Source organism: Harmonia axyridis, chromosome 2 (genome assembly GCF_914767665.1).
Source record: "Harmonia axyridis chromosome 2, icHarAxyr1.1, whole genome shotgun sequence".
Lineage (NCBI taxonomy): Eukaryota > Metazoa > Arthropoda > Insecta > Coleoptera > Coccinellidae > Harmonia > Harmonia axyridis.
Window position 1 is genome coordinate 21564226 of NC_059502.1, and position 25620 is coordinate 21589845.

A 25620-nucleotide genomic window follows, 5' to 3' on the forward strand; every position below is an offset into this window, starting at 1 on the left:
ACTAGATTTCTGTGCCATTTTTTGAAAGCATAATTTTTCCTGATTTCAAAAATATATAACATCGTATGGTTTGTATTTAAATCAATAACAGAAAATGGTCAAAAACTTTTTTTTACCTAAGATTCTCAATATTTCTATGGTTTCAACTGTTAATGAGCACAGAAAAATTGAGCTTTCTATAACAAGAGCAGTGTCCTTCCGACAATCTCATTATTTCTATGCTTTTTACTCATTTCTACGAAATTCGAATCTAGATATATTTTACAAAAATAGTTTCGAAAATATAAATGAACTAAGAGAAAATTTCGTAGCTTGCTTGAACACAGTTTCAAATATTCATCTACTGAATTCGGTGCGAAATATCGAGAAGATGTGACGACTGTGGATTATGCAATGGACTAGTTTAGTGATGTTGATAATACTATATTTGACACGATAGAATTAAAATATAGAGCAAAACTGATAAATCAGTGAAAACATTTTGAAAATCCATCAATAAATGACTGAGAAATAGATTATTTAAATTTACGTATTTTAGCGCGGAACGTCTTTGGTCTGTGACGTCACGGCTCTTGCCTGTGATCGCTACACCATAAATTACGTTTAAATACTTAGCCGCGCCAAGGCTCTCGCGCCGTTTGTAGTTGTACAGTGTAGTTTTAACTCGAGTTTTGTTTTTATGTCACCATAATGGAAGAAGGCTTCGTGAAAGGACAAAGTGACAATTTGCCTAAAATAGATATATTTGCAGTGATGGAGTTTTTTTCTTCAAATCCATCTTATGTCAGTGCAGAAATAAAAGGAGTTAAACTTTTCAAGTAAGTATCTACTTTTGAGTTTGCTTCATCATGGTTCAACTTATAACGATGATTTATTTAAAAAACGTTTGATAAACAGTTTGTAGTTGAGTACTGGTTCTTGAAGTCTATCAATGGCAAAACATATTTATGTGAGGAGTAAAAAGAGAAAAAAGTAATTTATATGTTTGTATATAGTAAGTTATTTCAGCCATCGCGTAACGAACAAAACACGACACGAACGGCACAAGTGATTGTACACCAATGAATTTGTAAGCACTCTGCGAATACCAGTCGTAAGCTGGTGATGAGTAAAAATTAAGAGTTAAGGCAAAACTTCTCAACTCTGGAGAGAATTTTCCAGTTGATCCTTTCAATTGCCTCATAAGGAGTTGTTTTTCTGCCTCAGGGACACTTTCCTATGCACAAAAAATTAAGTTAGTATTTGCGTATCAAACTAATTTAAACCCAAATGCATCTGAAAAGAAAAAGGAATTCTTGCCCTTTGATGGAGAAGCCAAGCACCCTCGAAAGCACTTATCTTGAATACCAAGCAGCAAAATCACTCAAACAAAAGTACATGCAAAGTACCTACATGCTTAAAAATGGGAATATAATTTGGTCGATTGTGAATATTTCTTAGTATAAAGACTACACAGTTGTTGTTCTCCTAACTCATAGAAGCTCGTAGCCTCTGGGAGATCTCACAAAAGCCTAGGATAGTCGGGATAAAAAACATCTAATTTATCTGACAGGAAATGTAAAGGCTTTTATGTTCTCATTCAATTTTTTTCAAATCATTTCAATGTTCATGCATAGATATAACTTTAATAATAAGAGACCTCAGAGATTAAATAATAATAATGTTTATTTCATGAGTGAATACCTTTAGTACTATCGAGGATTCAGAAGAAATTTGAAATCTTTTTTTTTAAATCATATCCTGGAGATCATTCAAAGTATTTATTTTTTTCTTGTACTTGCAAATCATGGTAGCAAATTTTTTATTGGTTTCCCTCAGTTTAGAAATGGCAGATTGAGAAATATTCCAATATTTGTGTCGCTTAGCAGGGTTTTCAAGATCAGCTTCTACAAAATCATTCACGCATACAGGTACTGATCTTTTTCTGAAAACAACAAGAAAGTTATATAGTAGTATAGGGCCAGTTTTTATGAAAACTTTTGATGTACAAAACATGCATACAAAGTTTCCTATTCACCTTTTTCTGATATTACTACCATGTTCCATTGTTTTTATGGGTGGTAGGGATTCTGAATTCAGTTGATTTCCTTCCTGGGATGATGGAACGTTAGTGTCTGAGGATTCTTCCTTTTTTAAAATTTTGTACTTTGACAGATAGTTTTTAAAGTTAAATTTAGATGGAACAGCATTTTTCTTTAAAACACTTTTTCCTTGCATATTCGTTAGATAATCATTTTCCTGAAAATGATTGCTGCATATCCTTGAATATTGAGTAGGAACAAAATCGGCTCTTCTCAAAGCCAATATCCATTCATTTCTCAATGTGCCTGGATTCGGAAAACTGTAAATTCGAATGTTTTTCATCAGTTTTCGTTGCTTTAAAGGGATGATAAAACCTACGAGTGAAATTTTATATTCTACCCTTTCTTACTTCTAGCTGTGCAGTTAAATGCTACGCAACTTTGAGACATGATGGATGTTCTCAAAAGAACAAAAAATTTGAAAGTCTTTCTTTCCCACAAAATAAATTTAGTAGCAAAATTCCACTAAAAAAAGTCTCTTCTTCTCACTAGATTCTCTCAAAATAAAAGTACACTGCCTTCGTAAGTAGCAAACTTTGTAGAGCAAGTATTCACAATTCTTTGCTTTAAGGTTGTAGACTACTTTGCGCTGAAACTGCAATTCCGCTAGATGGAGCTACCCGAAAATTTTTGGTAGATTTGTACCTGACACACCCATTCTATTTGAAGAACCGCCTGTTTGGTATTTATTACCCCTAATAAAATCTCAACTCTCGATGAAGCCCTGCAAAGAGTAAATTTGTGTTTCTGTAAACTTTAGAAATTCAGTTCAGTTTAGATACAGTGGCGTATCCTAGGGGGGGATAAGGGGGATCTATACCCCCCCCCAGGAGGAATATCCATTATATGTTACAACCTTATATATCACAATCTTATTATGAGTAAGCAGAATTCTTTGGAAAACTTCTTCAAAAGAAGGAAAATTTGAATCTTTTTTTCCTTTATCTCCCCTCCAAGGCTTATGTCTGGGTACGCCACTGTCTAGGTATATAATACTAAATAAGAAAATCGCTGAAAATATTGTGAAGACAGAAATTACAAGGAACCACTGTCATGGACTCATTTTGAGTATGGATAATAGAAATAGCAATTTATTAGAATTGAGAAAAAATATATGATCATCTCTGGTTATAAGATTTCACAGAGAAAATCAGAAAAATTTGCATATTGAGATTTGTAGAATGAAAAATTCGAAAAGCTTTTGAGTTCTCATTTTATGCGCCTTTGGAGGCCACAACACTGTGTATAGGAATATAAGATATGTGATTTATTAGGTTATTGTTGTCGGTCTCTTTATCTAGATGAGAATTTTTTATATTCTCCTGAAATTCAGAATGATTATTTGACATTTGACACGTATTATAAGTCGTAAAAAAAATTAGTGAGGGCAATAAGAAAAGGGTAACAGAATAGGAATGAAAAGTTGTATTTTGTTCTGTCTATCGGGTGTCACTTTGGGTTTTTACAGATATATTCAGCTCATCTAAGTTCAATTTTCAAGCTTTGTTTCATCGAAATCGGATGAAAAGGGTTATTGTCAAATAAAATTCACACAATAATTTGTTTTACTAGGCGACAAAGTAGTGATTGACTTCCTCAGCTGAATTCCCAGCCACGATACGCTCAGCCATGTATTAGTATTTTTTATAATATGACTCGGCTATGAACTATCAGCCGCGGCAATCTATCTACTACTTTGCTACCTATAGTAAAATAAATAACTATTGAAAGTATTTTTTATTTGAAAATAACTATTTTCATCCGATATTAGCTTGAATATCGATCTTTTCATTTATTTTGTAGTGATAAATCAAAATAAAATTTGATACAAATTGCAATTGTTGGTATGGTTGTTTGCTATGGAAATGTCCATAATAAATATAGTTTGACAACTTTTTGGAATGTTTTATTTCCATTAATCATTTCTGATGATGCCTATTCATGAAACTACTTACTTTGCTGTCTAGGCAGGAAAAGTAATGCTTTACTGATTGATATGTGTCTGCAAAATTAATATTTGCTGTCAATCGAAGAAAAAATATTTTACAAATCTCAAGAACTTTTTTTGGTGTGCAAGGGGAAGCCCTACGCATTATGCAATCTTGATGAATAAGGGCGCCTCGCCCTAATTGAGGTATAAAATAATAGTAATATAAAAAATATCACAATAAATGCACTGTTATTCACACGTTTTTCGAATAGCTTAAACTAATATTTTTTGTATCATCCATTCGAATATATAGGTACTCATCATATGGAAAATATACTAATTACACAGTTCCTTTTCATAAATGGAATAAGTTATGCCTTCAAAATTGAATTGTCTACAAATATCTTTTCTTATATATTCTAAGAAAAAACGTTTCATAAAGCTCTAGTTTGATTTATAGATTCATTGAAATTGAATATATAGATAGTGAGAAAGGGCTGCATATCATATATTTGTCATGTATAGGACGGCCTGACGGGCTGACCAGAATCGAATTTGAGGACGGATTCGTCATCAGTGAGTCAAACACTATCGTTGGAGACCATAACCATCACAAAATTCGAAAAGTACGGCTATCGTGACGAAGTGATATCTCGGAAACTATCAACATTTAAGAAATCTAAAGAAACGAAAAATATAATGTTGTGAATTTTTTTCAATTTAATATGTTATGATCCTTCCTTCATCAACGAAGGCATCTATTAACTCGAGAAAAAAATGACCGTAGGCTCATAAATTGTTTATGAAAAAATGGAATATTCCATATTATTGAAATTTAATTACACAAACAGCGGATTTTTTTTGGATTAAAAGATGTCATTCGCTAATGGAGAAACGGTATATGATGATGAAAAAGAAAAAACTCACATCACTTTACATGGTATTACATAAATTTTTCATTTTTTGTTAACGAAAAAAATTATTTTGAAAAAAATATTGCAATTTCTAAAACTTTTATGACATGAAATTTTCAAGGAGGTATGTATACAAGAATGGCTTCACGAAGCGAAAAATGTTTACTAAAATTTTTTCCAAGTTAATATTAATGAAGGAAGTACGAGAAAATTTTCTCAATCAAGAATTGCCTATTTTTAGCGTTAAATTAAAACGATAAATATTGTAGATAGAGTTTCGGGAATAGAGAGTTTTTCACAAGAAATTTTTTTTTGAGAATTTTTTTTCAGATTTCTCAAATATTAATAATTTTCCATATTTCGGCAAAAATCCAGATACCATTTTTTCATCTTAATTTCTTTATGACTTTTGAAATTTTCTTTATGCTACTAAGCGCTCAAAATGTACTTCTCTAGATATCATTACGAAAAAAATCAGCTAGCATATATATTTTTAGGAACAGTATCGTTTGTAATTCTAACAATAATTTCATCACAAGTTTTCTATCTATCCCTATCCTCATTGCAATATTGACATGAACTAGTAATGTCCACAATTTTAGCCAACCAGAGAAACCCTACCTTCATAAATCATAAAAGTGTCATTCATCTCGAGCCATAAAATACAGTTCAAGATTCTATTGGTGTTTATGCTGCAAAAAGGCGTAAACCTTTGGGAGGCGTTCCAAAAAGCATAATTCTATTTGAAAAACATCTATAACTAGATCAAATCAAGCAATTTTTAAAAAATGTTTGCACCAATTCAAAACTCATAATATCACTGAACATTTGTGGATGAGTTACTTGAAATGAGAAGTCTCTCTAAAGCTGAATAGTCATTTAAAGAAAGTGTTAAATTTCAAAGTTCAATTTTCGGAATACTATCGATTTTTTTTCGAAAATCGAGACAAGATCTTCAAGTTCACTATCACGTCATTGTTCACTCAAAAAATGAAATGAATCCGACCTGTACTTTGGAATTGGAATGCACTGAAATTAGCACTGAAATAGCAGTGGTATGAACAAGGTATTGAACACCCTTAAATTCAAATTTCAAATAACGATTTAACCTTCGAGTTGAAAGAGATGTATATTGTTCTCTTTCTCTAAGGCAAAAAATCAAGAGAGTTGACAGGCAGCCCATCGTTGTTCCATCTTATTCGTTCCCTCGACTTCTCTCTCTAGCGCGACGTCCATGGATATTAGGTCTATGGATAGACCCAAAAAAAGACCCTAATTTTTGGATAGACCTATAAGCCTAGACCTATATATTTAGTATTCTGTGCCTATAAGTCTAAGACACTCTATGATCTGGTCACGCTGGTTTTGAGGTTAAATTACAATCAACGACTTTTGATGAAGATACCTTAGTTTAGTTGTATTACGTAGAACCAAGAATGCATGGTTTAAGAACGACCAGGAAGTAAAATGGAATCTGCAAAACATTATATCGAAGAGAAAACAAATATTTCATTCACTGATTCGTGAGTATCAAAGTTTTTATTTTAATAAATGATCGAGTTATACCGTAGTCGATTTAATCAGTTTAGATAGATATCAGTAAAATTACGATATATCAACCAAAATTAATTAAATTATCAATGATGAACTCATTCCCCGTAGTTTTAAGAACAACGCTATACCTAAACTACAAATAGTTCAGTCATATCAGGGATTTTTCCATGAAATTAGAGATGACAAACTGAAACTCGTTCATAAATATTTATTGGAGGATATTTTGAAAGTTGTTTGAAAAGCCATAAAATCTTGTGCCCGCGTTATTTAAGGTGAAAGGATCAGTTTCTTTGCAAATAAGTCGTTCCTTATCGTTGTTATTATAACTCATTTTGCGCCTATTATAACAAATGTAAAGCAGAAAAGTATGTATAAATTTGATTTGAAACATTTTTTTATTCGCTATTCAACTATTTTTATTATAGAATGCGGAAAGCGCTTAGTTATACATGCCCATTTTTTGTAATTGGTTTCATAGGAGAGGTTGAGGTTTTTTTTTTCTTCTAATAATAGAGTTATTACAACATAGAAATAAGACCTTGAGGAACTAGCTCTTCACAGTACTGGCGAAAAAGAAAAAAGATACCCCCACAAATATACATATTGCGATATGGTTTAATATCTCAGGATGTAAAGCATACCTTGTAATACAATAAAAATAATAATATATATACAATAATAATACAAGTTCACTTTATTGTTATTATGGAATAAATTTCTTTTGATGTAGTAATTCAATGTAAGTAGATTCAATCAATAGATTGTTTTAAATAATTACATATTTGGAAATTTATATTAATAACAAAGAATGAGGAAAAATAATTTAAAATTTTTACGATTAAATCAAATGAATAATTTATTCTTCTTCAATTAATGCACCTATATAAAACAAAAATACTGTAAATGAATGAAGTAATCCTTATTTTATTAAAATTGTGAATTTATATGTACTTCATGAAGACTATTGAGTGGATATGTTTTATAGTTTTGAATAATAATGTTTCAGTATTCAAGTTGTCAAACAAGAAGGGAGTTTTAAAATATGTAAAGCTGAGAATGAAGATCTGGATGCTGTCAAAGAGTTTCATGATGAAAGTGAAATTTATAAGGGAGAAGCAGTCACAGCCAAAATTGAAACTGCAGATTTAGATGTTGTTGATGAATTTAGAGATGAAAGAGAAATTTATAACAGAGAAACATTTTTAGCCAAAACTGAGAGTTATGCTAATTCCAATGACTCATCTGAACAAAATGTTTTCCACTCCAAGGAAATACAGGAAAACATTGAGAATACAAAAAATTTTCAATTACCACCAAAACAAATGATTGATTCACAGCAAGAAGATTGTCACCTTTGTGAGTTTTCTTCTAAAAATAAATATGAACTTGATTATCATATACGTATTGTTCATTTGAAATGGAAGCCATATAAGTGTAATAAGTGTGATTATACCACAAAGCTTGTATGTAGTCTACAAACACATATAGATTCAGTTCATTCCAACTTGAAGAAACATAAATGCCATTTGTGTGATTATGCTTCAAACCGAACATATGATCTCAAAAATCATGTGAATTTTGTTCATTTAAATTCAAGTCCTCATAAATGTCAATTATGTGATTTCACTTCTATTAGTAAGTTTAATCTCAAGACTCATATAGATTCTGTTCATATAAATTTGAAACGATATAAATGTGATTCATGTGATTATGCTACAAATTATAAACATATCTTAAAAACTCATGTGAATTCCGTTCATTTGAATTCGAAGCCTCATAAATGTCATTTATGTGATGTCACTTATATTCGAAAGTTCAATCTCAAATTACATATAGATTCTGTTCATTTAAATTTCAAACAACATAAATGTGATTCATGTGATTATGCTACAAATAAGAAATCTGACCTCAAATTACATATAGATTCCGTTCATTTAAATTTGAAACAACATAAATGTGATTCATGTGATTATGCTGCAAATAAGAAATCTCACCTCAAATCGCATATAGATTTCGTTCATTTAAACTTGAAGCAACATAAATGTGATTCATGTGATTATGCTACAAATAAGAAATCTCACCTCAAATCGCATATAGATTCCGTTCATTTAAATTTGAAACAACATAAATGTGATTCATGTGATTTTGCTACAAATAAGAAATCTCACCTCAAATCGCATATAGATTCCGTTCATTTAAATTTGAAACAACATGAATGTGATTCATGTGATTATGCTACAAATAATAAATCTGACCTTAAATCGCATATAGATTCCGTTCATTTAAATTTGAAACAACATAAATGTGATTCATGTGATTATGCTACAAATAAGAAATCTGGCCTCAAATTACATATAGATTCCGTTCATTTAAATTTGAAACAACATAAATGTGATTCATGTGATTATGCTACAAATAAGAAATTTCACCTCAAATTACATATAGATTCCGTTCATTTAAATTTGAAACAACATAAATGTGATTCATGTGATTATGCTACAAATAAGAAATCTGGCCTCAAATTACATATAGATTCCGTTCATTCAAATTTGAAACAACATAAATGTGATTCATGTGATTACGTTACAAATAAGAAATCTGACCTTAAATCGCATATAGATTCCGTTCATTCAAATTTGACACGTCATAAATGTGATTCATGTGATTACTTTACAAATAAGAAATCTGACCTTCAATTGCACATAAATTCCGTTCATTCAATTTGACACGTCATAAATGCGATTCATGTGATTACTTCACAAATAAAAAATCTGACCTTTAATTGCATATAGATTCCGTTCATTTAAATTTGACACGCCATAAATGTAATTCATGTGACTATGCTACAAATAAGAAGTCGTACCTCAAGTTGCACATAGATTCCATTCATTTAAATTTGGAACAACATAAATGTGATATTTGTCATTATGCTACAAATCAGAAATCTATCCTCCAGTCACATGTAAAATCTATTCATTTGAATGAATTTATGTGATTACTTTTCTGATCAAAAGCTTAATCTCGGATCTCATATAAATTAGAAAAATCCTAAAAGTGATTCATGTTATTATGCTACAAATAAGAACTCCCACCTCAAATTTCATATAGATTCTGTTCATTCAAAATTGAAACAATATTAATTGGATATTTGTATGTATGGTTCAAATCAGAAATGGGTCATCAAAAAAGTATAGATTCTGTTTTAAATATAAAGCCAATAAAAATAAAGTGTCATTTATGTGATTTCGCTTGTAATAGAAAGGACAGTCTCCAATCACATATAGACCATATTCATTTATAATTTAAGCTATGTAAATGTGATTTGTTTGATTATGCTACAAATAAGAAACCTCTCATGAAAACATATGTAAATCATGTTTCTTTTAATTCATAGCCAGTTATATGTCATTTATTAAATTCTGTTCATTCAAAATTAAAAAAACATAATGATGGTATAGTGCACATTTTTGCTGAGTGCGAAAAACTTGTTCTGAGAAGAACGACTTTTAAGGCTTGTCATCATCAATCAATTAAAGTTACGACTTCAGAATTTCAAAAGTGACATATTGTTTCTAGATATTACTTACATTACCTCCAAAATATGAATATGAAAAATAAATTCCGAAAATTTGAATTATATCTGATTATGCACTTAACACAGATGTGCGCTACGCCATCGATAAATGTGATTATGTACATGTAAATTCTATTCATTTGGATTTATCCCGAAATAAATGTCATTTTTGTGATTTAGCTTTTAATCTTTCATCTCATACTGGGACCACACTTGAGCCAACAAAGCCAGCATTCCAGTTCTAAAGCAAAATACCCACTGAAAATAATCAAAGAACATCTTGAGGAGTTTAGGGACAGTCCTGCCCACTCAGTATATGGTAGTTGCTGATGTCCACCTTATCTGTTCAATTAATCATTAATTGATTCACCCCTAGTTGCTTACTTTTTTTTATAACTTAATGTAACTCAAATTATCAAATTAGTAACCTACAGACATTTTTTAAATTGAATAATCATATTTTTGTTAATTCACCTGGCTGCAGGACTAATACTGTCGATAAATTGCGTTTGTTGTTTTTCTTTCATCTCAAACCAGATAAAGTTTCTGTACATTCAAAATTGAACCAACATTAATGTGATTATTAGCCTACAAATCACGAATCTCTCATCAAATCCCAGGTTAATTCTGTTAAATTGAATTCAAGGCCTCATAAATGTTTTTATGTGATTTCACTCATAATCGAAAGGTTAATTTCAAGGCATAGATGTATGGATTCTGTTTATTTAAATTTGATTGCGTGGATTTACCAGTTACCTACATCGGGCGCGTCCCCATTGGAATTGGGGAAAGCTCGCTGGCATTGCATCCTGCGGTGTAAGGAAATAAAATACTCACCGTGAAACAAAAACTGGTCTGGTCCTCCAGGTTGGGGTTTAAGGCGTTGGACTGGTTCTCCAACACTTGTAAAAACTTCAACATACCAAAAAATCTAGACAAAGCCTCGGAATTTCGGATGGATCATACGGTAATCGACTTAAAGCAAGGAAAAGGACAATGATTTTTGGCACGTGGAATGTTCAGGGGAGTAGAGCGAAGATGACGGAGATAACAGCGGAGATGGAAAGACTAAGAATTAACATCTTGGCGTTGACGGAAACAAAACGTAAAGGCTACGGGACAGAGATAGTAGGAAAGTACGTTCACCTATACAGTGGTATCCCAAAAGAATGTCGTGCGAAAAGGGGAGTCTCAATACTTGAAGATAAGAAACTCAAAAACTGTGAAGCAATAAACGAAAATATCATCAAAATGAATATGGATGTTCATGGAAGACGGATAACCATAGTTGGAGTTTATGCCATATCAGACGATGAATCTGTTACTGTGAAGGATGTCTTCTTTGGGAATCTCAACGACGTATTAGAGGACATTGGTGACACCAGAGATTGTAAGAGTCAGACGGGTAAGAAGACAAATGATATAATTGTAGATAACACAAATGACAATGGCATGCGCCTCATCGACTTGTGTACACAAAACGAACTGAAAATTACAAATGGCTTCTACAAACATAAAATGATATACAACGACAACCAACGAGAAAGCTGAGGTCAATTATTGATTACCTGATTATCAAACAAAAGAGTAGTATCAAACTACTGGATATACGAGTTTAAAGAGGAGCCACGTGCGGATCAGACCACTATCTTTTAAAAGCAAAAGTATTCATACCCGGATGGAGTAAGCACGAAGTATGTCAAACTGAGACAGATGATAGAGATAGTGAAAAGCTAGAATATCCTAAATACAACCTAGACAGTTTGAGAGATGAAAGTACGAAATACTTGTACCAACGACGCGACGCTTAGACCAGTACCTATCTGGGTGTGAGGATATGGATATAAAAGAAGGCTACACCACCTTGTCCCAGAGTATCCATAAAGCTGCAAGTGAAGCACTAGGAATTCGTGAAGAACAGCGATGTCATAATTTATGGTGGTCGGAAGTGGTAGAAGATTTAGTTGATCAGAAAATATGTGTCTATCAAAAATGGCTTAGCACAGGTTATCAACACGATAGACAAATATATAACAACATAAAAAGGAGAACTCGTCAAAAAAATCAATCAATTAAAAAACTAAATGTGGGGCAGGAAATCTCAGGAAATAGAAACATACATAGGAGGTCGGAAATGTACGGAGGCCTGGAAGTTTATCAAAAGTCAGAAACCCTAGATAGGAAAGTGTATCTATACAAAATATAACACAAGCACAATGGAAACAGCACTATCAAAGTCTACTACAAGAGTAAAGACCACAATATATTGGAGACCATATACCAATTGGAATTCAAGGAGAAAGAGTGGAGATAGATGAAAATACTGTCTGGCAAGCAATAGCAAAACTGGAAAATCCTGCGGGCCAGAAGGAATATATGGAGAGCTATTGAAAAATTCCACTGAAAAATTTGTGAAAACACTAACACGACTGTTCAATAGTCATCTGAATGGAGAAGGGGTTCCCGAAGAATGGATAACTGCTCATATCACATCAATATATAAGAAAGGCGATAGAAACGACTGCAATAATTACAGGGGTATTTCGGTTACCAGTACAATGAGTAGACTTTACGGAAGAATAGTCAGAGATTTGATCGAGCTGGAATATAAGGAAGAAGAGGAACAGAGCGGATTCAGAAGTGGGAGATCATGTACGGATAATGTGTTCACCTTGAAACAAATTATAGAAAAGAGATCTGCCGTGAACCTGGAAACACACATACTGTTCATTGATCTTACCAAAGCATACGATAATATACCCATATGCTTACTTTGGGAGTCATAACATCATACCAATATCAATCAAACCTTGGTATTGGCTGTGAAGAATCTCTATAAACACTCTGTTTCTAGAATTGAAACCAACAATAGATTATCAACACCATTTCATGTAACAAAAGGCCTTTGACAGGTCTGTTGTGTTTCCCCTAGGTTATTTAAGATATATATCAAAGAAGCACTCAAGAAATGGAAGAAAAAATGCTCGGGGATGGGGAAATCTCTAGAAAATCGGAAGTCAGGTCCAAAACCTACAACTGAATGGCTCAGAGATAATAGAAGCCTGTGATAGCTACAAGTATTTGGGGGTAACATTCGATGAGACCGGAACAGATGACAAGGGAGAGAAATTGCAAGGAAAGCAATTGGGTGCCTTAATGGAATACTGTGGAGTAAGCAGATAACGAGACGCAGAAAATACAATATCTATAACACAATAATAAAGAGCAGCTTACTCTATGGGTCGGAGACCTGGAGAATGAAGGAGAGGAACAAAAGAATGCTGGAGGCTACGGAAATGGATGCCCTGAGGCGATTTACGAGGATTTCACGGTTGGATAGAGTAAGGAATGAGGACGTTAGACAGATTATGGGACGAGCCGATACAGTAATTGAGGAAATAGAACAAAGGCAGCTCTCTTGGTACGTCCATGTGCAACGTATGACAGATCACAGAATACCAAAACAGGCAATGAACTGGATCCCACATCACAAACGCAAAAGAGAAAGACCAAAAATTTCATGGAACCAGGGAATACAGAAAGCGATGAGTGTCAGGAGCCTGCGTGAAGGCCAGTGGGAAGACCGGAGACAGTGGCGTCTAGATATCGGACAACGTCGAAGAACGTTTTAAACCGATTATATATTTTTTTTTTCACAAGTAGGGAACTATAGACCAATTTATGTACTGTGTAACTTTGCAAAAGTATATGAAGAAGCTTTATACGCTAATATCAGTCATAATGTTAGACCACATATATCAGCAATGCAACACGGTTTCATGCGGGGCAGGTCTACGGTCACGAATTTGGCAACATTGTCGCAGTTTATCGCGGAGACTCTGGATGATGGAGGTCAGGTCGACGTTATTTATACAGACTTTCACGAGCCTTCGACTCGGTTGATCACCGTATGTTGCTGAATAAACTTTCTTTTTTTGGCCTCAGTCCAGCATATATGTCGACCTGATGAGATCTTACTTGGAGGGAAGAATGAGTCATGTGTTTTATAATGGCTTCAAGTCTTTCGAATTTTGTCTGTCATCTGGTGTGCCGCAAGGATCTAATCTTGGACCATTGTTATTCATAATTTTTATCAACGATCTTCTGGCTGTTCTCAGTTGCTTAGCCTTGGCCTATGCAGATGACTTCAAACTTTACTTGAGGATACGCGGAATTGCTGATTTGGAGCTGCTCCAGTCCAGCTTGGAGTTAGTTAATGTTTGGTGCTCGCGCAATGGACTCATTTTAAATATACAAAAGTGTTTTAAGGTGACTTTCACGAGAAGCTTACGTCCTCTCACCTTCAATTATTCTATTGGTAATTGTCTTATCACTAGTGGAGATCGGTTTCGCGATTTGGGGGTGTTATTTGATTCGACGTTATGCTTTGTTCCTCACATCGAGGAGCTTTGTTCTTTGGCTAGTCGATCTTCAGGCTTTGTGTTCCGGTGTTCCAGGGAGTTCCCTGATGTTTCAGTCCTCAGAATTCTCTATTATTCTCTTGTCGTCAGCAAGTTAGAGTACGCCAACTTGGTTTGGTTTCCGATATACAGTTCCCACCTAACATCACTTGAACGCATTCATAGAAAATTCTTGAAGTGTGCTGAATATAGAAAGACCGGCAGGTATCCTGAACGTGGTTTGGATTTGTCGGAGATCATGCGGGAAATGCAAATTTCAACGTTGCAGGAAAGACAGAAGCGACAGTGCGCAAAAGCTTGTAACTGGAAGAATTGATTCACCTCATCTACAGTCCAGGGTTGACATTCGTGTACCGAGAATTGAAACGAGGACCACATCAACTTTTCGACTCCCTTAACCTCGGACTAACATATAAGGTGTGTGAATAAGTTTTTCCCGTTTTTTTTCAAATTTTGAGCCTTTATTGTGAAAAAATGGTTACAAATGAATTATTGAAAGTATTGGCCATCGCTAGCTACAACTTTTCCCCATCTTTCTGGCAACATACGAATCCCGTTGCGAAAAAATTCGACCGGTTTGGCCTCTATCCAGTCATCCACCCATTTTTTGGCTTCCTCGTAGGAATGGAAGTGCTGGTCAGCCAGGCCATGCGTCATCGATCTGAAGAGATGGTAATCAGACGGAGCAATGTCTGGACTATACGGCGGGTGGGGTAGGACTTCCCATTTGAGCGTTTCTAAGTATGTTTTCACCGGCTGTGCAACATGTGGGCGAGCATTGTCATGTTGCAAAATAACTTTGTCGTGCTTTTGGATCATTCCCATGGCTTTCAAACGCTTGGAAATGGTTGTTCGGTCTACTCCCAATGCTTCAGCAAGTTATTCTTGCGTTTGACACGAATCTTCATCAAGCAAAGTCGCCAATTCTTGATCTTCAAAGATTTGCGGCCGCCCGGAACGCTCCTTGTCTTCCACGTCGAAATCGCCACTTTTGAAGCGTCGAAACCATCCGCGAACACTTGAATCATCGACACAACCTTCTCCATAAGCTTCCTGAAGCAACCGATGCGCCTCGGCAGCAGATTTCTTCAAATTGAACCAATTGTTTTTCTAGTTAGGGGCGGTTATTGTTTATTGTTATATCATTGAATATGTAATTTTGTTTGAATAATTGTTCATATTATTCATTGCCAATATGTTACCCTGTTGGATAAAATAAACTATTATTATTATAATATCTACAGAACTGTTTGAATTCAGTTTTCAAAAATGGTTAAATTGCTTAGTTATGGCTGCACTAAATGGTGGGTGCAGATATTGCAGAATGGGCTGGTAAAAATTATTTTGTTTTAGTTGACTATTATTCAAGAGGGATCGAAGTTTCTCTAATAAATAATAAGACTGCTTCGACAATCATTTCAAAGTGAAAAAAAATATTTGCTTGTTTCGGTATACCAAAAGAGTTCATTGCTGACAATGTGCCGTTCAATAGTTTTGAATTCAAACAATTTTAATGTGATAACATCAAGTCCCCATCATCCGAAGTCAAACGGATTATCAGAAAAAGCAGTTGGCATCGTGAAAAATATGTTGAAGAAAAGTTACGAATTTAAAAAAGGATCGATCTTTTTTAAATTCGTAACTTTTCTTCAACATAAATCTGGAATTATATTTATTGAATTATAGAAATGCCCCAGTTGCGAATTTGAAATATTCACCCTCTCAGTTGTTATGTAGCAGAATTTGGAGATCAAAGTTACCTATTAATGATTCCAAATTGAAAGCTGAATTAGTACCAAATGATATAATTGAAGACATGATCAGAAATCAAGATAGTCAAAAAAAAATATGATGAAAAAGGCCTGAAATCTACTGATTTTGATAGTGGGGAAGAAATATTATTACAAAATATCAACACAATGATTTGGGAGCCCGCGATTATTTAAAAAAAATTAAATGTTCCAAGATCGTATCTGGTGCAAACAAAAAAATGAAATATAATAAGGCGCAATACAATTCATATTCGAAAAGTACCTAGTGTCCATTCCAGTTTATCAAATTATGTATATTTAGATCATGACTATCCCGATATAACTATTACTGATTCTGCTCAATATCCAGTCGGACAGTGCATATCAGAGGAAAAAACTAGTCCATCAATTTCACCATACGGAGTAACACGTTCTGGAAAGTCTTATAAAGGGGTAAATGTTTAATAAAATATAATTGTGCATATCAGTATGTTATAGTAAGTTGTTGTTGAGTATGCTTAAAATGTCTAAAAACCAGGTGTATGAACTGATTAGCTTTTGTTTTGCCAATTTTGAGAATATTAGTTAAGCTTCGTTATGTCAACTGTAGGTAGCGCTATCAACAAATTAAGATTCTTGTTATTTATTATTTATGAGTTTTGTGCAATTATGTACCTATATATGTATATCTTTCATTATAGTTATGATCTATGGAAGTAATTCTTGTAATTGAAATACCAATAAACTCTCTCTCTATTACGAATATTTGAATTCATTCCAGTAAACGGTTCGTGTTTTGTTTCACGACTTTGCACGATCATACTCGGTAAAACATCGCTTTGGATTGGTCAGTATCGGGTTTTAATTAATGTATCCAATCAAAAACAAGGGAAAAAAGATCGAAATGACAAATATGACATTGCAGCGCCGCCACAAACTAAAACTAATATTTTCAATTTGGTCGAATGTAATTGCATTCAAAATTTGACGAGTGCATTCACCATGTTTTTAGACATCTTAAGTATGCTAATTTTGTCTATTCGTCCAAAAAAACCCTATTTTCCGGACTTGTTACGTAAATAAATAAATAAATTCTTAAAAAAATGTTTTTCGCATCAAATACTTTTCATCGATAAACACGAATAACGGAACATAAAATGATAGAAATTAGAAACTGGTACTCGTTAATGTTGAAATTCTATGCTGCGCATGCGCACTTCTATATTCTACCTAAGGCCTTAGCTCTTAGTTAAAAGTTGGTCAACTTTCTAGTACTAGTGTTAGTCCTTAGGTAAGTGCATAAATGAGCACATTGATTTGTTAGCGTTCAATTCTTGATTGTTAGTTTTTAGGTTTAGTCTTAGTTCTTTGGTACGGTGCATAAACCCACCATTAGTGTTCTGTGGTATCCATAGACAAATGGTTATATGTCTATGGTGATATCCATGATTTTTTAGTATTAATCTGTGGTATAGACCATAGTAAATTAGAGAAGAAATGGTAAACAAAAACTTAACCTCATTCAATATTTTTATTTGGTTTTTAGTTTTTTGTATTTAATATTTTTCAGTAAGTTTTTGAAAAATGGACAAGGTCTTTGCTATACCATAATTTATATTGTTTAATTTGCTGGATTTATTGGACCATTCCTATTTTATAATGGAAGATGATTATGATGATCCCAACTGGGATGGGGACAGAATGGATACCGAAGTAAGTTTTTGAATAATTTGGTATTGTTTAAGTCTCAGATTTAATGTTATCCAACTTTTTACTTTTAGTCTGATCCAGGTGAAGAGCTTGAAAATCCAGAAATGGTACTTCAAGAGTGTGCTGAAAAATTTGCTACTCCTGATTATATTATGGAACCAGGTATTTTCACCCAACTCAAAAGATATTTTCAGTATAGAGGAAATCCCCTTCAGGTCATTGAGGAGTTATCTTCAAATTATACAGCTGTTGCTCAGATGGCCAATTTAATAGCGGAATGGCTAATAATAGGAGGTAATTAATTAAAGATCTTAATAATTCTTTATAATTCATGTACGCCAGAACCAGACAAGCTTGGGTCCAAATTTGACGATTTTTAAAAATTAGATCAATTCAAAACGAGTATTTTCCTTGAAAAATTATATTTTGTTTTCAAAAACAGTTCTAAGAGTAAATCTAATTTGCAATCCAAGCCAAACAAAACTTATTCACTTATTACTTAATGTCTTTCAAGGTTTAACCAACACATCAATATAAAGTATGATGTGCCTTTGGTCCAATGGTTTTCTAGCAAAGCAAATAGATTAAATTCATCCCTAAGCTATATATCTTGGATTTATGAAAACACTTAGTAATTCATCGAAAATATCAAATGTGACTTTGTCATCAACCTTTTTTTGATATTTGTATCTTAATGTTGAATATAATTGAATAGATCAAGTGAGTAGTTGAATCAGACAGGAGTAGGCTTAGGCTATTATGATGTCCCTATAGATTATTCAATATTTCAATAAACCGTATCGTATATATGCATCACAACCATATTTTACGTACACATTAAAATGATCGAGTTGGTAAGGGGTTTGATTGGTAGTCTATAGGTCACAGGTTCAAAAGGTGACTTTTAAGTACGTACATAATATATATTATATCAGATTAAGCAAAAAGATTGCTACTACGAGATATAATATTTACAGGGTGTCCCAAGTTTCAGTACCCTTTAGACGTTTCTGGCGAACTCAGTCTATCTGAAAATTGAGATTATGATGTTATTTGATATTCTCTACCAAACTGAAATATTTTATGACCTAAGTACTTCCGGTTATACAATTAGTGAAATTTATTTTTTTATTTTCTTCTTCTCTGATATGATTGACTATTCCATTCTGATTTTTGAATAATATGTTTATATATCAACAAGTGTTCTGAATTATTATTTTCAATAATAAAGCTACGGAAACGTTATAGGAAAAAATAATAAAACCCTTCTGAGTTTACTTTTTAAAATGTACAGAATCTATAAGTTATTATTTTCACCTTTAATGGTCGACCCAAACACAGAAAAGTATTATTGGGTTTAACATTATATATTATTGTTCTGCCAGAAAGTTGACAAAATGTGTTTGTACTTTTTGTTTCTGAGATATAGATTTGATGTATTATTTTCCTGCTTGAATTTATACTAACACAAATATATTAAAATGAAATAATTTCAGGAGTGAAGGTTCAAGACGTACAAGCCATGGTTGAAAACCATCTAAAAGACATGATTTTGAAAACTTTTGATCCGAAAAAAGCGGATACCATTTTCACTGAAGTAGGAGAAACTCCTGCATGGCTTACACAACTGATAGACCATCCAACTTGGAGATCCTTGATTTATCGATTAGCAGAGGAATATCCTGATTGCTTGATGCTAAATTTCACCATAAAGGTAAGAAATATAAGTCAAGGTGACTAGGAAAAAACAATTTTTTTCTTGTTCTTTTAGTGAAATTTCAATGTACATGCTTTGGTTTATTTCTTTCATATATTACTTTAAACATAAATAATTCAATCAAAAAATGGAGTGATATATTTTATTTATATATTATTTATTTCTATCTAATAGCTCATATCAGATGCTGGTTTCCAAGGGGAAATAACCAGCATATCAACAGCAGCTCAACAACTTGAAGTATTTTCAAGGGTTCTTAAAACTTCAATTTCCAGTTTTCTTGGAAATCCAGAAAATTGGCAAAATACAAGTAGAGAATGTGCTGTAAGTATTCCAATCGTCATTCTAACATAAATATAATATATATAATCATAGTATGTATATATATAGTTCCTTATACTATGACATAATATAAATATTTCAATCTCAATTTTTCAGAAAATGGTGTGTCATGGTCAACATACTTATGTATATAGTCAAGTTGTTATTCATGTGTTGGCAAAAGAACCTAAAGGAGGCAGTCTAATGAAAAGATTATCACAAGAAATTACGAAATGTGCACAAAAAAAGTATGCTATTGGTAAAAAAATCAACTTATTCTATATAGGGAATTACTAAATTTCAATTTGTTTATAATTGTTTCATTTTGATATGGGGGTTACTATCTTAGTTTTGAAATATGGAAATTTGTCTTTGTCATCATAGATCATTTTTAATTTTAGTAGCCTTCTGACTTGGTTACATGTATCTTAATCAAAAATGGAATTGAATCAGGACATGAAATTAAAGGTAGATTAAAGCAATAACGATGTGTTGATAAAATCACTTTGACCAGAGAACAAAATTCATAAAGGTTCTCCAAAATCGGTTGTTGTGAATTAATGCTGTGCAAAAGCTTATGTTGCTCCAAATAATTCAATATTGCATTAATATTTAGCTGTCATCAAAAATATTTATTCGCATTGAATACCGAAAAGTTTTACAATCTCTCAAAAAAAGACGCTTGTGTCGATTGGTGCCAAGAAATGTTGAAAACATTCAATCATGTGGCTTCAAAATATGCTTTTAAAATCGGGGCATGAAATTACTCAAGGATCTATCATATGAACCCGAAACAAAACAATAATCTGCTAAAACAAATGCATATTTCAAAAAAAAAATAATGAATTCAAATCACTTTTTAAAGAGATCTATAGAGATGAAAAAACATTATTTAAAATTTTACATTCATTATGGTGTTCCATAACCTCTACTGTATTAATAATCACAATTAATTTATCTTTCAATTACTAATTTGATTTGTATGTCTAGTGGAAATGATGTTACTCCTATTACAATGGCTCTGAATGGGGCTGCTTCTTTTCCTCAAGCAAGTCAAGCATTAACTTCCATGTTATCCAAAAATACGTTGAATCCTGCTGACATATCCGTATTATATAGAAATTACAATAGTTCTGATCCTCCACCAATTGATCTTATACGAACACCACAATTTTTAGGTAAGTTTTGATTCGGAATATGACAAATCATTGATTTTGATCTTAGATAACATAACATTGAAACCGCTAATAGAAAATTCAAATACTCAGCATAAATTTTCTTTCAGATTTATGTAGTACATATACAGGGTGGTCAAACGAAAACTTAAGACCTTGAATTTCCGACTTTAAAATGAGTGGAAAATCGCTCAGACCCGTCAATTTCTGATTGGAGAGGTTAGGTGTTAAGTTTTCGTTGGACCACATTCTATTTTATATATGTAATATGTATATACAGGGTGGCCATTTGAAAACGAAACAGACGAGATTACAGACGAAATAAAGTTTTTCGATAGAAATGCTCGGACAGGTCGATTTCTGTTTCGAGGGGGACAACTTAAGATGTAGGTTACGGACGCATAGCGCTTCAACCCTTGCTACTACAACCCTCACCCCCAAATTTTGAATAGGGAAGATGGGGTGAGTGATACCTCATTTGAAAGGTATTTTTATACTGATTTCAGCACAGTAATTGTTTTTTCATTTTATGCATTAGTTCTCGAAATATTCTTAACTAAGTATTTGAAAATGAAGTGGTGTTTTTATGGCACTTGTAGTGTTTTGTGAAAAATCGACATTTTGAGCTTCAAAACAACCATGACTGTGGCTTCCTTCCTAACTAACTAACGCATGAATATTTCGAGAACTAATGCATAAAATGAAAAAACAATTACTGTGCTGAAATCAGTATAAAAATACCTTTAAATTGAGGTATCACTCACCCCATCTTCCCTATTCAAAAATTGGGGGTGGGGGTTGTAGCAGCAAGGGTTGAAGCGCTATGCGTCTGTAACCTACATCTTAAGTTGTCCCCCTCGAAACAGAAATCGACCTGTCCGAGCATTCCTATCGAAAAACTTTATTTCGTCTGTAATCTCGTCTGTTTCGTTTTCAAATGGCCACCCTGTATATATTTTATGTATAATACATATACTCTAAAAGTTGACAAATTTTCATTGAATTAGGCGTATTCCAAGTTTATTTGAAAGAAAACTCAGTGTATTTATTCATATTCAATTGAATTGAATTAACCTATTATTTTTCATGATTTATTCACAGGGCTTTATGTATGTTTTTTCTCATTTTGGGAATGTTTTCAGAACTTCTTGTTGGTTCTCTCTTTAGAGCAGGAGTGAAACTAAATCCGGATCATAAACCTAAGTACATTCATTTGTTGGCATATGCTACAAGTGTGGTAGAAATTCAAGCTAAGAAAGGACAAAAGCGAACGCAAGTGAAAGATGATCTACAAGCTACAATTAAGGCAATAGAAACTGTTCATAAAATTTGCAATACGAATAAAGGAAGTTCTGAACTTCTTGCAGATTTAGGTACTATATATCAGTGTTTGAAGTAAGTTGATTTGATATTTCCACTTCTTTATCCTATGATGACTTAAGTTTAACAAAAATATCAATATATTATCAGGTTTCCTGTTGTTTCAATTGGCATTATAAGATGGGTTGAATGTACTGTAACCGAGCCAAGTTATTTTAAATTATCGACTGAACAAACTCCCATTCACTTAGCACTTCTTGATGAAGTTGTTTCTTGTCATCCTTTATTACATGATCAAGTATTGGATTTACTCATAAGATTATTTGAATCTAAGCAGGATGAGTTGGAAATATTGGTACAGGTATGTTCTTTTTTATTTTTGCATGAACATTTGATTCTTTGATTTGATTTTTTCTTAGGATATAATTTTTGAAAATTGGAAATATCATTTCTCTAATTCTGTGGTTATTCCGTTCATTCTTCCACATCTTGTAGAACAAAATCGTGCGAGAATATATCAGAAACGCACAGTTTTCATGGTTATATTTCATTATTATATGTTGGTACTCCGAACTTTCCGCCACGGCTTTATCTGTCAATTCATCAATTTGCCTTGAAGAAATCAGTTCTGCCAACCAACATTTTTCAATGCAAAAATCACTAAATGATATTTATGGAAATATTTCATTAATTTCAATAAAAATGCAACGAACTAGAGAAAATAATGTATAATACTCGTACAGAAGGCTCATTCTACCACTCGTTCATTCAAAAACTCGCCACTTCGTGACTCGTTTTTGAATTTTGAACTCGTGGAAGAATATCAATGCCTTCTGCACTTGTATTATAAATAACTATTTTGTTATAGATAGTTGAAAGGGGTATACATTTCACACTAAGGATTGTTACTTATACCCTTTTGTTCATACATACAAAAAGATTGAAAAAAACATCTTCATTTTCAGTTAGAGATGAGAAAAATGGTATTAGATAGAATGGTTAACCTTTTGTGTTCTGGCTGTGTTGTACCTGTTGTAAAATATATCAAGCAATGTTGGCAGAAAGGAGATACAGATGTATCATTGATCAGGTATTTCGTTACAGAGGTAAGTTCTCATTAAAGTATGAGAGTCAGATGTAAATATACTTTTAAATTCAATTAGGCAGAATCAACAAATATTTATGCTATAAACTTGTTTTAGGTTTTGGAGACAATTGGACCACCTTACAGTTATGAATTTGTCAACTTATTCATGCCAATGGTTGAGAATGATGAAATAACTGGAAGTATGAGGACTGATGGAGAGAATGATAATGTTTCAGAATTCATAGGTTGGTATTGCTTTTTAGTCTACAAAAGGTAGAGAAAGCATTGTGCTTTCAGGATAAAAAAATGTCCGTCTTTCAGTCTGCGCAAATTTTTATTCGATTTTAATGGAATTTAGTGTGGTATCTTGTTTGGGCTGCAGATGGTCCAATACGAATTTCAGCTTTTCTGGATATATTGAATTGAACATCTGCAATCGTGAAATTCTTTGTCAGTTCATTTATCGCAGGTTTCTGGGTCCTCAGAATTCAAATTTAAAACAACTAGATGTACAAAGTTTATCATCTTCTGACAATCTTTTATCATCATATACAGGGTGATTCACCGCGATGGCCTATTAGATAAAATATTTCCGGATCTCTACAACTTCTCCTTCCGGTTATAACGGAAACAGACTACTTCTTCCTCATTTCAAATGGCAGACCCAGTATATTATTGCATCATTAGATAGCTTTTTTTATGGCAATTATAGCAATACTACAGTTAGAAATTGCGATTTCTCCTCATTTAAAGTTCTTCCTCGATAACTCTTGAAATATTCATTTTAGGTATAGAGTTTGCTTAAGTAACCTCCCCTCTTTTCATATGTAGAATTGACTGAAATAATAATTTCTAATTTGAAAATCTTGAGTTTTTATGAATTTGAGTTGTCTAAGTTCATGATCTTCTGATAAACACCATGTACAACCGCAAACAGTTTTATAATGTTACATATTAACAGAATCGAAAAATAAAAAATTATTTTTCGAAAAAGGCTTTTTCTGTATAAAAATTCAAAAAGATGTGAGTCTTCGTCGCCACCTTTTTTTCTTTTTTTTGCCATTTACTAATGAAACGTTGAGTTTCTACCCATGGTATGGCACATTGCTGAAATTGTCATAAAAAAATCTGATGGTACAATAATATACTGGGTGAGCCATTTGAAATAAGGAAGTAGTAGTCTGTTTCCGCTATAACCAGAAGTTGTAGAGATCTGAAAATATCAAGCCCCAACATGCAAATTTTCGGCACAAAATTATGATTAGTTTTTTCCATAAACCTCTAACAGGGCATCGCGGTGAATCACCCAGCATATAAGAATATTTTATTATTATAACAATAAAATTAATTTTTTTTGTTTCAGTATACTGTAAGGCTCATTACACACCATTGATTTGAACCAACAAAATAAATTTATTTTTAATTTACATTTTAAATTTTGTAATCTGACAAATATACCTAATTATATTTGATTTTGTTTGAACATGTAAATGTGTATTTGTCTTGTCTTATTGTATCAATAAAATTCATAAAAATTATTGTTTTTCATTCAGAACCAGGTAGGACATGAACAAGATAACTCTCGAACGGAAAATCTAGGAACTTGAGATTTCCAGGGTAGGTTTGGATCTCAAATTTGTTAACAGTCAAATTCTGAATCATATTTATGATTGTTCAAAATTTTGTTTGTCTGATCATTTCAAAATTACGTATTTAATCTATACTTTTTCAATTTAAATTTAGAATAATCAAATTCAAATTGGGACTAAACACATTCAATTTCATTCAACATTCAGTACTATGTGAATTCATTATATGAACTCTAAAAGTTTTATTTACATTTTCTCTTCTTATGTCAATAGCAAGTAACTGTATATTAAAAGTTTGATTCGAGAACATGACCTATATCAAAAAGAAAGATGCGGAAATTTTTTTTAAGTAGATATTGTATATGGTGCTAGAAAAAATCCAAAATATTGTGCAATCTTGTGTCACCAGAACCTTTTATAATTCAAGCAGGAAAAAAGAAACAATAATAATCCTGTAATAAACAGATCCGATTAAG

The 25620-nt window shown here is 32.7% G+C and overlaps 4 protein-coding genes and 1 long non-coding RNA gene across 5 annotated transcripts; 4 read left to right on the forward strand and 1 right to left on the reverse strand.

Annotated features, from left to right (window-relative positions):
• Positions 1-1647: 1647 nt before the first annotated feature.
• Positions 1648-6134, reverse strand: LOC123672066. The gene is made up of 4 exons (XR_006746218.1): positions 6003-6134; positions 2401-2645; positions 2018-2341; positions 1648-1924 (listed from the first exon to the last, which is right to left on the reverse strand). It is a non-coding gene; the product is annotated as an uncharacterized LOC123672066 (long non-coding RNA).
• A 106-nt stretch (positions 6135-6240) lies between these two features.
• LOC123672065 (zinc finger protein 808-like) lies at positions 6241-10228 on the forward strand. The gene is made up of 2 exons (XM_045606040.1): positions 6241-6448; positions 7486-10228. Exons 1-2 carry the CDS (start codon positions 6393-6395, stop codon positions 9203-9205), a joined length of 1776 nt encoding a protein of 591 aa, XP_045461996.1. The 5' UTR covers positions 6241-6392; the 3' UTR covers positions 9206-10228.
• Positions 10229-11091: 863 nt separating this feature from the next.
• Positions 11092-11604, forward strand: LOC123672208. The gene has a single exon (XM_045606222.1). It carries the CDS (start codon positions 11092-11094, stop codon positions 11602-11604), a length of 513 nt encoding a protein of 170 aa, XP_045462178.1.
• Positions 11605-13310: 1706 nt separating this feature from the next.
• Positions 13311-13685, forward strand: LOC123672210. The gene has a single exon (XM_045606225.1). The coding sequence runs from the start codon at positions 13311-13313 to the stop codon at positions 13683-13685; it is 375 nt and encodes a 124-aa protein (XP_045462181.1).
• A 3930-nt stretch (positions 13686-17615) lies between these two features.
• LOC123672073 (negative elongation factor D) lies at positions 17616-25090 on the forward strand. Its single transcript, XM_045606056.1, has 12 exons — positions 17616-17725; positions 17796-17938; positions 18007-18229; positions 19432-19649; positions 19827-19976; positions 20091-20221; positions 20964-21151; positions 22291-22543; positions 22619-22829; positions 23434-23574; positions 23671-23800; positions 24919-25090. The coding sequence occupies exons 2-12, from the start codon at positions 17885-17887 to the stop codon at positions 24951-24953; spliced, it is 1734 nt and encodes a 577-aa protein (XP_045462012.1). The 5' UTR covers positions 17616-17725; positions 17796-17884; the 3' UTR covers positions 24954-25090.
• The last annotated feature ends 530 nt before the right edge of the window (positions 25091-25620 follow it).

What these genes read in the sequence shown, in the direction of transcription:
- LOC123672065 (XM_045606040.1), top strand. Translation starts at nt 6,393, where the DNA reads ATGGAATCTGCAAAACATTATATCGAAGAGAAAACAAATATTTCATTC. An exon ending in AATATTTCATTCACTGATTC is followed by an intron (nt 6,449 to 7,485) that starts GTGAGTATCAAA and finishes ATAATGTTTCAG; the next exon opens with TATTCAAGTTGTCAAACAAG.
- LOC123672208 (XM_045606222.1), top strand. Translation starts at nt 11,092, where the DNA reads ATGACGGAGATAACAGCGGAGATGGAAAGACTAAGAATTAACATCTTG.
- LOC123672210 (XM_045606225.1), top strand. Translation starts at nt 13,311, where the DNA reads ATGAAGGAGAGGAACAAAAGAATGCTGGAGGCTACGGAAATGGATGCC.
- LOC123672073 (XM_045606056.1), top strand. Translation starts at nt 17,885, where the DNA reads ATGGAAGATGATTATGATGATCCCAACTGGGATGGGGACAGAATGGAT. An exon ending in AGTTGGAAATATTGGTACAG is followed by an intron (nt 22,830 to 23,433) that starts GTATGTTCTTTT and finishes CTTCATTTTCAG; the next exon opens with TTAGAGATGAGAAAAATGGT. An exon ending in TCAGGTATTTCGTTACAGAG is followed by an intron (nt 23,575 to 23,670) that starts GTAAGTTCTCAT and finishes AACTTGTTTTAG; the next exon opens with GTTTTGGAGACAATTGGACC.